The 12,475-nt window shown below is 52.7% G+C and overlaps 1 protein-coding gene across 1 annotated transcript; it reads right to left on the reverse strand.

The window, feature by feature from the left end:
• Positions 1 to 152: 152 nt before the first annotated feature.
• LOC132246519 (maestro heat-like repeat-containing protein family member 2B) lies at positions 153 to 11,317 on the reverse strand. Its single transcript, XM_059719653.1, has 14 exons — positions 9,109 to 11,317; positions 7,713 to 7,852; positions 6,561 to 6,683; positions 5,768 to 5,930; positions 5,271 to 5,369; positions 4,671 to 4,822; positions 4,069 to 4,212; positions 3,094 to 3,186; positions 2,561 to 2,630; positions 2,319 to 2,417; positions 1,824 to 1,897; positions 1,266 to 1,385; positions 737 to 777; positions 153 to 397 (listed from the first exon to the last, which is right to left on the reverse strand). The coding sequence occupies exons 1-14, from the start codon at positions 9,140 to 9,142 to the stop codon at positions 322 to 324; spliced, it is 1,428 nt and encodes a 475-aa protein (XP_059575636.1). The 5' UTR covers positions 9,143 to 11,317; the 3' UTR covers positions 153 to 321.
• Positions 11,318 to 12,475: the final 1,158 nt, after the last annotated feature.

The raw sequence follows: 12,475 nt of genomic DNA on the forward strand, positions 1-12,475 counted from the left end.
CCTCCCAAGAGTTCAGAGAACTGCAGGAGAGTGGTTAATCTGGTGGAGCCCTTCATGGGCAAACCCTACCCTGGGTCCCATCAACCTCCATGTTGTCAAGCCCCTGGATTCACGCCCCCTGGCAAAGAGTAGAAGCTCTCAAGCATGTGATGCTGCAGAGGGGGACCGGTGCCACGGGGGGCTCCAGGAGGCTGCAACCTCCCCTCCCCTCTCCCTTTCCATTCTGCAGAGATACTGTGCTCCTTCCTTGCTTGTTACCTTCAATAGTCGAGAGCAGGATGGGAATCTTGACCCTCCACTGCTCTCCAACAGCAGGGTGGATCATGCGGTGCAGAGCCCACAGTGCCCGCAGGGCAGAATGTGCGCGGCTGCTGTCACCCAGGGCCGAGGCAACCACCTGACAGCACGAGAGAAACAGGGGCTCAGCTCTGGAGTGGGACTCCATGGCTTTCTTTAGGAGGGAAACTGGCCTCCACCATACATGGCCAGAGCATTCAGCAATCAGACAGAGGCTGAAGTGCTGTGCTAGGCTGATCCTGCATGCCCCTCCGCAGGCTGCGAGGCAGGGGCAGAGCCTGGCTCTGCTCTGCAAAGGGAAGGGAACTGTGCCAGCACAGGGCAGCGCCGAGTGTGGGAAGAGACAGAGCGTGCTCCTCCAGCTAAGGCTACAGGCACGTGTCCCCACACCACTGACCCTCCCCACACCTCTGGCAAGTACCTCTCCAGGGCTACTCACCAGGAGTCGCGCCAGCAGCCCCTGAACCTTAGGAAATGTGGCTGGAAAGAGAAAGAGAGCATGGCCATGTGGGACTACTTTGGAACTGGGGGGGTGATGCTGCTACAAGCCTGTCCATTCCCAATGCACCCGCCCGTGGCTGCTCGGGGAGCTGGGCACAACTGGCACTTTCATGGCACCTTCCGTGCCTGGATCTCAAGGAGCTTTACCAAGCAGCCTTCACTCCCAGCCCCTCTGTGAGGCAGGCACTGCTCAGTCATCATTGGATGAGTGGGGAAGCTGAGGCAAAAAGGCCCTGGGATTCCCCTGTGGCACAGCATAAATCTGGGGCAGCTCTGGCTTGGAGGAGCCCACATTGCCTGGCTCTCCCTCCCAGCTTGGAATGACCCAACTGGCCCTCCCGCCTTGACCCTGGTTCTAATGACTCAGCCTGGCACTTCTGAGGCACACCACACTCCTGCTCAAGACAATGGCAGGCTTCAGCCTGCTACAACAGAAGCCCCAAGTCCCCAGCATCCATTCCTCTTACCATTTGGCTCCTAGACAAGCTGGACTGCTTGAAATTATAGGCCACTAAGTCCCAGGCCCAGTCATCCAGGCCCTGCACACTGAGCAGTGTCCTGACGAAATGAAGGACGGCCTTCTTCACCTGGAGGGGAGGAGAGGACAGATTGGAGTCAGGACGGCCCTTATGCCCTAATGGGGGCAGGGACCGGCCATGGCACAAACCCTCCCTCAAACCTTGGAAAGGATGACAGGGAAGGAGAAGGGTCCCCAGGCCTCCAATTTTATTTCTAGGGTTTATAAAGAGGCAAGAGAACTGCGTGTCTTTCCTACTCAGTAGTCCCATATTGGCATCGGAGGGAAAGCAGATCCCCTGCCCACTGGCAAACTGATGTCACTTCCCCAGATCCTGACTCTCCCCACCTCTGGAAGCAGAGGGCCAGGCTCTCTGCACTGCCTTCCCTGAAGATGCGGATAGGGAAGAAAGGTTTTCTCTACAAGAGAACCAAGAATCTGGGGTGGGAATTTTGTGCCAGGTCCATGTGCCATCCCCAGCACAGCCACTGCTCACAAAGCACCTCACCTCAGTGCTCTGATCACCAAGCATGCACCTCATGGCCTTGACTACAGCACATTTTTTCTGGCTCATCTCGGGCACTGGAAGGAAAAGGAGGGCACAATATTGCTGTGTTCTGGGAGCAATCCACAGCAAGAGGCACCCGGCTTGCAAAAGACCTGCTTGTGGCGACCTGCACAACCTCCTGTCTCTACTTTGCAACCTGGGAAAGTCTCTTGGGCCATAAAAGGGCTCGTTAAACCTCTCGACTTGAGAGTGCTGCCAGGAGAGGTGTCCGAGCAGGATTTGGTCCCAGCATTCCTGTGTCATCCAGCAGGATGCAGGGTGCTACTGGCCCTCTGGGACCGAGCAGCAGAGGACGGAGGTCTGACTCTAGCTCTACAGCCAGGGCTCTTGAGCGCAGCTAGAGCAGGACAGGTCATTCGGCCTGGACAGTCCTAACTCAGTTCCTGAAGGGTCAGCCAAGACAGCAGTCAGCACATTTGCTCTGGTCATACTTACAGTCAGCAGCAATGATGCCGCTAAAGATGGAGAGGGATGCCACGCAGCTTCCCTCTTTGTCAGTCTTGAGGCGGGAGCCCACAAAGGAAATAAATTGGTCTGGGGAGAGACAGGTTGCAGGGGAGAAGAGCAAACCTCAGTGGCCTCAGCACTCCTCGTTCTCATTCCCCTGTCCAGGGTTTGGCACAGAGCAGGGAGGTTTGAAGGAAACCCCTATGTCACTTGGAGCCCCCTCTGCTTACCCAGCAGGCGGAGACAGTAGAACACCTTGACCTGGTTCTCTGAGCCCGGCAGCTGTGCGATATCACACACCTGTGGGAAGAAGGCAAGGGATTCTCCATAGTCCCAGCTGGGTGCAGGTGAAAGTGTGGAATGGATCCTGAACTCCCACTGTCCAGAGTCCAAGTCCCAGGAGACATCACTGCTATCACACACAGCAAGAGCCAAGAACTCAAAGGTCCAGACCATAAGCAAGAGGGGACCCTGATTTCCAAGTCCCTTTAGCAACATGGCTGCTTTTGGCTGGACTCGCACCACAGGGTTGATTGTTCGGGTCCTGACTTGGTAGGACAGAGGGATTTGCATGGAGCCTCCTATCAGTTGAACTGGACTGAGGGAGACAAGGAGGCCACCACCTGTTTTCTTCTTCTTGGGCAAGCAGAGACGTTGCCAGCAGAGTGGGGCTTGGCACCTCCATCAGCTGGGTCTGTCTGGGTAATGGGACTTGGACCTGCTGGGCCTTGGGATGAGCGGTACAGAATCAACCTCCCCTTACCTGGGTGTGCAGGGCAAAGCAGATGCTCTTGAGTTTCCCATCGGGGAGAGGGACCTCAAAATCATAGGCTACCTCCAAGAGCTGGCTCAGACTCTGCAACAGACAGTGAAAGTCAAAGGGAGGGTTAGAGAGGAGAACCGTGGAGTGAGCAAGAGCAGAAAATTAGTGAGTGAGAAAAGATACCTCACTGCCCCATGCTTAGTGCTTATTGCTTTGGGGCTGGAAGTTTCGACATCTGCAAGTCTGGCCACACCACACTGTGCTGTTTGAGCCCCTGCCCAGTCCCCTGAATACACCCCACCTGGATTACCACTCTCCGGAGATTCAGATTCCTTCCAAAGGATGCCAGGAGGAGAGTGGGTCCCACAGCCCACAGGTGTCGTAGGCCCCAAAACTGACCGCAGAGTCAGGCCCAGCCAGCATCTGCCCACACAGCCCCAGGGACACAGGACAAGGGAGCACAGAGCTGAAGTGGGATTCTCCCCTGGGGTAAACCTGTGCTGCCTCGGGGGGCTGCCCAGGTGCAAACAAAGACAGAGCGCAGGAGACACGCTCCACAGGCAGAACCACTGTATAACATGCTCCACTTCTGTAAACCATAGCAGGGAGCCCCAAATCTCCATGCTTTAAACTGCCAGGCCCTGACCATAATCCCTGCCAAGCCCAGAGGGAGCAGAGCGAAACTCAGCTGGAAGGAGTGGTCTGGTAGTTCATTTCTTTTGTCTCCCCTTATCAGACTTCCTAGAAAATGGAAGCGGCATTCCCATCATAGCCATGATCTACAGACCCGGCTGCTGTGAGTTTAGCCTCCAAGTGTAGGCAAGGCCGATCCGTTAAGGGGTCTTGAATTGCACCAGGAAAGCCCCAAGAGCTACGGAGTTCCTAGGCCAAGTCGTACATGCACGCACGTGTGCCAGTGCGCACACCCACGCATACAGACAAGTGCCAATGCTGGTTTCCCAGGTGGCATCTCACCATGGTGACATGAAGATTGTCGACCCCTCCCTCGTATTGCTGCAGGAGACAGGGGAGCCTCTCAAAAACAGTATTGCGATGCCTCTCATGGTGGAGAAGGAGGCCCATTGCGGGTCCCAGCGCCTTGACCGCAGCCTGCTGCAGCTGCAGAGAAGAAAGGCAGGACTGAGTCCCTCCGGCAGACTTTCCAGGAGGTTGCTCTGGGTCAGGAAGAGGCACAGCTTTTCTCCTTCTCATATCAGCAGTGTCCTTGGTCCATCATTGGACCAGCCCCGTCTGCATGGTTCCCAGCTACGGCCGTGGGATATGGCCCCGAGGCTGGCTCCCCGCTGTGCTGATGTGCCCAGATTCATGTGCAAAGAGAGCAAACTCCTTGTTGCCATCCCCCTGGGCCCCGAAGGAGTCATGCCCAGAAGGAGCTCCCAGTGCCCACTGGCACCCATTAGTGCACGCAACTGCACACTGCCTGTGGGCAGAGCAGATTCTCAGACACGTGATATGAGCCCCGGAGACTGGGTCTTCCCTGCCAGCACTGTACACATAGGCAGAAATAGTGAAACGTGACAGCTGTGCTATGGAGCTAGAAAGACAGCAGCCCTCACCTCCAGGTCCTCGCTTGTCAGCCAGCTGCTGCTCATGAGATTAAAGAAAGGGAGCACATGAAAACCATAGTCGGCTGCCCGGCAGCTAGGGAACGGGCTCTCGTCCCCGACGTGAAATATCAGGTTGGCAGCCTGGGCAAAGCCTTCCACAACTGCAGAGGGGGAGAAAAGACAAGACGTTTGCACAGGAACATTGGAGTGAGGTGCTGCAGGACATGCATGCCTGGTGGTCATGACAGTGTCCCGGCAGCCTCTGTGCTGCTCAGGGCAGATGGAGAATTTGGGACAGGTGGAGCACGGACCAGGGGCTACAACTAGGATTCAATCTGCACCATCTGCCCCAGGGCCTAGAGGCAGCTCCAGCCTCGGTGATGGCTCCTGGGAACTACTCTGCAAGGGTCATGAAGGGCCCAATCCTGCTCACTGCTCAGAGCCTCCAGCCAGCCCAGGGAGGGACGGTTCTCCACTCGTGGTTGGATCAGGCCCAGGAAGTGCAGTGGAGGCCCCGCTTGCTAGTGCGGGACACTCCAGTAGGGCCCAAGCTCTGTGTTAGGCCCTGGGTGCCCAGTGGGGGCACTTGCAGGAGGGGCTGGCACTCACCTCCACACAGCGCCCGCTTCATCTGGTCGGTCTCCACCAGCCTCAGCACAAAACGCAATTTGCTGAGCGTCAGCACAAGGAAGGGCTCAGACCTCAGTGCTGCAGGATAAGGATACATTATGCAGTTAGAGACATTCCTGTCCACCTGCATCCCTCACTCTCAGGGTGAGCAGCACAAAGGGGCTTTGAAGATGTCAGAGGAACCCCACAGTGACTGCCCCTACGTAGGGCAATCTTCGTCTGCTGCCCTCCCATGCCCAGATGCAGGGCAGGAGGAGGGAGTGGAGGGTCCTGCCCACCTGACCTCCACTCCTTCCTGTCCTGAAGGCCCTTTCAGCTGTTACAGAAGTTAGTGCTGGCGCCTTAGATCCAGGAGCCAGATTCTTTGGGCCCCAAATCCAGCTCAGTTGTGATGGCCCCATTGGACAGAGTGGTATTTATCCCCTCCCTCCACAATCCCTGATGAGAGCCCGGAAGCAAGGGAGGCAATGCTGTACCATAGGCTGAGGCCACGTCGCCCAGCGTAATCAAGAAGTAAATTGGAGGGAGCTCCATGATGCCCACGTGACACTGCAGCTCATACATCACCCAATTGTAAAAGGTGCCGGCAAGTGCCACGAGGGTTTTTCCTGCAGCCAACTGCACTTCATCATTTTCTTGCTAGAATAAGAAAAGAAAACTGGAGCACATGCCCGATGCACAGTTTAGACAGTGGTAAGTCAGGCTGGGGATAACTCTGAAAGGGAGGGAGAAGGATGCATTAGCCTCAGCTCCTCCAGTGGCCCAGTGCCATTTCATCCTTGGTTCCAAGCAAACTCTCTTCCCCACCACCTACCAGCCACACACTGTACTAGCTGCTCCTGAATTCACTACATGCCCCTAATAATTCCTTGAATGAGATCCCTCACTCCTAAATGCCCGCTGAAACACTTGGCTGAACAATGTTTCGGCTCTGGTTGGCTGGCCAACCGCAGAATTCACCTGGGCTGTAGGACACAGCTTCAGCATGGACCAGGAAGCTTCTTGGACAATGCTGTCCCCAGCAAAGCACCTATGCACTCTGGTCTTTCTCAGCAGACAAGCTGCCCCATGTTTCAGAGGAGCTCAACACTGGGCTGCATCGTGTTCCTGCTCTCCAGAACCATCTGGAGAAGCTCTGTCTTGAGCAAGCCTGCAGCCTCTAAGCAGGGTCCATGCAGGAGATACACCATAGGCCCAAGCTACATTGGACCAAACAAACTATGCATAGAGTCAAGTCTTGTGAGGAGAAACTGGGCAGAGCTCACTCACCTGGGTCTCCCTCATGTCTTTGGAGGCCAAGTGGATGATCCTCCTGACAAGGTCCCTGTCTAGGCTCTTTATGTCCCCCTGCAAGACTTCCTGCAGGCTGGAGTAAATGGTGACTCTTGTCTCCTGGGAACACACCGAGAAAGAGAACAATGGGTTTCCTTTGGGACCAGTGCCAGATCATCCAGGACTGTGATGTTGGACATCAGTTACCCAGGGATTCTTCTACAGCCACGCTAAGGGGGACCTTGCTCCTGGACAGGAACACAACCCAGGGTGTCTTGTGTTTGTCCTCTCATGCAGATGTTTACAGCTGGCACTAATAAGTGGGGAGTGTCAGGCACTGTGAGGGCACAAGGTAACAGACTGGCGGGAGACACAGAAAAGTGATCAGAAAAGCAGTCAGATGCATCACAGGCACTGTCACCCCAGTGCACTGGGGAGGTGGGAGTGACTTGCATTTCTTTCAGAGATGGGGACACCAGGGGAGTGACAAGGAGCTGTCGGGTGATCCTGAGCAGCAAATGTAGCAGGAGTTTGCCAGGCAAGATGCTGCCAAAAACCATTGTGCGATTAGTTCTGTTACTGAGTGAAGAAGGGAGTTGAAATATTTGTGAACCAGGTTGCGCTAAGCCAGCCAAGCCATACTTGGATGACAACAAATCAGGCAGGGAAAGTGTGTTGCCCAGGGTCTCTAGGCAGAGGCTCAGCACCCTTGGCTGTATTCCCAGTTCTTTTCCTGACTCGCTGGGGGACAGTGGGAAAGTCACTTCACTTCCTGGGCTGAGGCTTTCCAGTCTCACAAGGCTGCTGGGAAACTACATTTCATATCTCAATGCTGTGAGATACTTGGAGGAAGACACTAAGGAGGCTCACAGCATTATCTGTAGGGTGAGGGCTTGTTTGAATGTGGCTTATACCATATCTATCATCCACTGGGGAGGGGGAGATGATGCCCATGTGAGCGTGCCCTGATATCATCGTGACATCACAATATAACAACAGGGGGCATGTTGAATTGTGAGCTTTAAAAGGAGAGCAGGAAAGGAAAAGACCCAGCAGATGGACAAGGACCAGTTTTAGTTGGGGTCCCACCCTGCACAGCCTGGAAGGAAATGCTTAGAGCAGCCATGTGACACAAAGCCATCTCCTTACCTCCTCCTGTTGGAGTCTCTCCAGCAGAAGGCTCACAGTAATGTCAAGGTCCACGTCTGCCTGGCCAAACTCTGGGCCAAGATTGCCCTGAGCTTGATCCACCAGGCATCTCGCTGCAGAGGGATCACTGATGGAAAAACCTGAAATGGAGGAAAAGGATTCTGTTGATTTCCGTTGTTCTCGTTCATCACCACCCACTAGCAGCTCTGCTGGAGCCAAACCCTGTAGCCTGGCTACAAAGGAAAGGTTTCCTAGCACAGCAACAAGGGGAGAGCTCTCCAGGCCACCCTTCTGGGCTGAGGCAGCTGGTACTGCTAAAGAGGCACTTTTCTTAGTGCAATTTAGTTCTGCCAAAAATCCCGTCTTTGCCAATAGGGTGGAGATGATGCTCTGGTGTTAGCCAGCATCAGAAGCTAAAAACCTATAATCATTAGTCCTGTGCGCAATGGCCACAGCTGTACCAGCCAAAGAGGCAAGAGTGGACCTGGTCAGGGAGAAGATGCACCTTCCCCTTTCTCCCGCTCTGTTATGCTAGGAGATTTGCTTGCAAAATGGCCCAGCCAGTGGGAAGGGGAGATTACTGTGATATTTGTTTTCTGGAAAATAAGGGAAGTCATGCAAACAATAACAACTCTTTTCTCCTTGGCAATTAGTTGGAGAATTGGGATCACATACCCAAAATGATGGTTTAGGGACGTTTTTGAAAGCAAGGTTGCCTATAAGCATACCTGGGATAGGGAGGGGCTGTTTAAATTAGAGAGGTTCCCCAACAGCCATTCTAATTAAAACGGCTCACCGTCACATCTATTAAGCACCCCATATTTGAACATTGCCATTGGAGCACTTTAACTAAAGCTTATTCAATGAGCTTTAGTTAAAGCACCCCCACAGCCATTTTAAAATGTGGCGGTGGGGGGCAGGGCACTTAAACCACATGACAGTGAGGCAAGGCTGGAGCGTTTTAATTAGGAAGTGGAGCAGACTCGATTAACTGAGCCTGCTCCAACCGGTTCTAATTAGAACGCGAACCAGCACGTCTATAGGCTGCCGTCATGCTTCAGCTTAGCTAATGTATGCAGAGACACCTCACACCACCCACCTGGCTGCAAGGGGGACAGGGTCAGAAATACCCCGGGGATGGAAGGAGGCCTTTCCCAGAACATCTAACACAGTCTCCAATGACTGGAGGCATGCCAGTGTCCAGAGGCTGAAGGCTTGATCCTGACCTGGTCTCGATCACCCAAGCTGCGGTCCAGGCCACCAAATAACAGTGGTTTGCACAATTTAAAATCTAGCTCTAGCAAAACTGATTTGAGCTAATCCAGCTATTCCTTGTGCTTCCAAGAAGGGCTGTGGGACTAGAGATTAGGCATGGAGAACATCGTGGGGATCTTACCTCTGCTGGGTAGTTTCAGATCGATGACTTCCATTGTTCAAAGTCGGCTTAAACAAGCTTTCCTTCTCTAATGCGCTGAGCAGCTCCTATCGCGAAGGCGTCCGGAGGCACTCAAGGCTCCAGGTCCAGGACCCAGGAAAGAGGTGAGCCAACAGCCTTTGTGATGTAAGCACCACTATGACAACTAGGTGACCATGTCCTACCTCACAGGTGGCTGCTGACCGATGAGGGGCTGCGTATCATGGAAGCTTTCACAGGGCTGCATAAGGCTCCAGATACAAGTATCCCCAGAGGAGGGTCAATTTGATTTGATGTAGACTATCTTAGTCCCCCAGATCACCTTGGAGTTTCCTGTCTTCTCCAGGTGCGCTGTACCTTCCAGCACTGATCGAGTAATTAAATCTGCCTATGGTTGAATTTGTAAGAAATAAAACTAGGTTGGAACCAGGAAAAGCTTCCTCTCACTTGCTAGTTCTTGGCCTCCTTTGTTTTTGCATCTTGTCGTCCAAAATGGCTTGTTGTAGCCCTCAGATGTTACAGGACTGGGTTGCAACCATCTTGTCCATCCAGCCTGCCAAATGCACCCTGCCCACATGGGTCCTGGGTCTGTCTACATGGAGGCCCCACCCGCCCCCTCCATCCAGTGCCCCCAGGGGTGGGTGCGGGGTGGACGCTGCCATGAACTCTACTCAAGAAGTCGCTGATTCAGGACTTTAAAACTTGGCCCAGTAGGAATCACACACAACTGTCTCAAGAGGTAGGAAATCTGTATATAAAAGTGCTCTTGCTTCCCTCCCACGTTGCTGCCATGTTTAACTCATACACAACCCCTGTCAGATTGCCAATGATCACTACTCTCAATTAGCAGATGAGAGTAGGGAGGCAAAGAGAGAGTAAGTGGCGGGTCCACAAGACGTGTGCTGGTGCAGGGAATTGAACCGAGACCTCTTGAGTCCCTTTTCAGAGACCTCTGATGTGTCAAACTCTCACTGCAGGGGGTTCGCTCTTGCTTTTCCCAAGATGCCTGTAATTCATCGAGGGGGAGGAGACTTTTCCCAATGATACTAGAACGGTTGCATGTACTGCTAAATGAATAGATGTGATTAAGTGCAGCGTGTGACTGCATACACTCGAGGACGTGCAGGATAAGTAAAATAAAAGAGTGATTGAAGGAACTGTACAAGATGGTGGAGCTGTTATATTTTTTTTCCGTGAATACAGCATCTGGCTTAATCAAGTCCTTTTCTTCCTTCAAAACACAGTGAGAGGCTGACACCCCCTCTGCACAGGGCTACCTGCAGGAGCACTTTTCTCTGACTTAGCAACAGCAAGGCCTGTGATCTTAGGTGTGCTATGTCTCAGTTCCATATCAGGGAAGTAATGCCAAAGTTTGCCATGCTATTAAGGCTGGCTGTGTGGCATCTTACAGGGTGCTGAGCGCAAACAGAGGTCTTCTAAAATAGTGCCTGCTAGTGGCAGGTCAGGCATGCAGCATGTGCAGCAGTTTCCCTTGATTATTGCATGCTTCTGGCTTGAACTTCAGGAATGGACATCGCCCTTTCACTCCTGCTGCAGGTGCTCACCTGCTCTGTAAACTAGGCCATCATCTTAACTCCCTCTATAAATGGGAAATGGGAAGCCTTCCATGTGCAGTTTCCTCTTAGCTCGTGCCCTCTTTTCAGATTTAAAGAAGGAAGGAAGTTTGGGTTGGTGTCTGGGGCTAGGATTCCCCTCTACAGGACCTGGAGCAAGATTCTTGGCTCACTTCACACAGACCTCTGGGGAAAAGTGTCAGTCCTGCCTTGGGGCTGGTGTAAAACAATACTCTGGAGTGCCAATCTCAATCAGAGCCTTGCTGTTGCTGTCTCTAGTCATAAAAGGCATGAGCTATACTGATATGGGAAGATGAAAGACTGTGCATGCAGTTAACCAGCTCCCACATCATCTGATCTGCCCTTTGGATTTCCCAGTCCTCGGAAGGAGCTGAGCATTAAAGGCCTCCATTTGGACCTTGCTGCCCTTCCCTCCTTGTGAGCCTGAGGGGGATGAGGCGGGGTAAATGTCAGCACACAAACTCCCACCAAGGGCAATACATCCTACACATGTGCTACTGGCATTTCTCTCTTATTCGGTAGTGTCATTTGTCCTTATTTCCTTTATTGGAATAGAATGGCAACAAGCTCCTTTAACCTGGAAATATAAGTAAAAGGGTAAGGTCTCACCCTCAGCCACTTGGCCTATTGCCTGCCCCCACTCTGCCCCTTCCTCCTCTGTCCCCCACTCTTACGTAGTTTAGTGAAGCTTTGACTTTGCTCAGAGGGATGGGCAGGATCCAGACCCGGCCAGCATGGGAACTGCACCCACCGACAACAAATAGCGCCCGGGGAGGAGAGACAGGAGATGGAGTACTTAGAATATCACTCCGAATATCAAGGCAGCAGGTTTCCCAGGTGCGTAGAGGTGCCCTCAGTTGGGCTGGCTGGGCAAATGCAAACAGGCACTTATCAATCAGTCCCTAGCACCACTGAGCTGCTCTGCTCAGCGAGACTAATTTCACCTCCAACACGTATTTTTATACAAACCAAAATAAAGCAGTCTTTCCTGCCCAAGTGCAGGGGGGCTGGACCCAATGATCTTGGAAAGTGCCTTCCAGCCCCTAACATCTATGAACCCATAAAAAATGACAAAAATAAACACAGCCTATATTTTGGGCTTTGATTTTTCCTCTGTTCTGAGATATGGTGACCATGAGTTTCTCCCGATCCCACAGAAAGAAAACGTGGCAAAATGTCTGAGAAGGAGACAAATTTCAACTCTTACTTTTGCCCCCAAGGAGGGGGAATAACTTCACAACCCCAGGAGAGCAATTGGTGGTGGATCAGCTTGGGTCCCAAACCACATGTGACTGAAACCTGCCACATTGCCAGCATGGACTGGTTGTTTCAGACTTTGCTTTTTTCTGATAAACCAGTGTTTTTACAGAGAGATAATTAACACGCAATCCATATCTCACCATGAATTCCTATGGGATGGCAAGGCACCTGCAGTGTTTGCTGCAAGGGAGATGTGTGAGATCACCACTGCCCACGTTTGATTTTGCCCTATTTGCTCAGCAGTAAAATCACAGTGACTTATGGTCACAGGGTTTCTGCAGCAGGATGGTGAATGGGTATTAGCTACCTGCAGTGAAAGCACACCTTTTTTGCAATTGGAGCTGTAACACCTGATAAGACAGACGTTAGTAGAAGCTACCCTGTCTGGGTAGTGGTGCACAAACAGGCACAGGGTGACAAATGCTTGTCCTTTCATTCCTCCCATGATACCATCAGTTTCTTGACATATAATGCACCTGCTGACAGCCCTGGCA

Source organism: Alligator mississippiensis, chromosome 16, assembly GCF_030867095.1.
Source record: "Alligator mississippiensis isolate rAllMis1 chromosome 16, rAllMis1, whole genome shotgun sequence".
NCBI lineage: Eukaryota > Metazoa > Chordata > Crocodylia > Alligatoridae > Alligator > Alligator mississippiensis.

Coding starts and splice junctions, on each gene's coding strand:
- LOC132246519 (XM_059719653.1), bottom strand. CDS start 9,142: ATGGAAGTCATCGATCTGAAACTACCCAGCAGAG. Junction 4,823..5,270: donor GAAGCGGGCGCTGTGTGGAG/GTGAGTGCCAGC, acceptor CCCCCTCTGCAG/TTGTGGAAGGCTTTGCCCAG. Junction 1,386..1,823: donor TTGGTGATCAGAGCACTGAG/GTGAGGTGCTTT, acceptor CCTCCCCTCCAG/GTGAAGAAGGCCGTCCTTCA.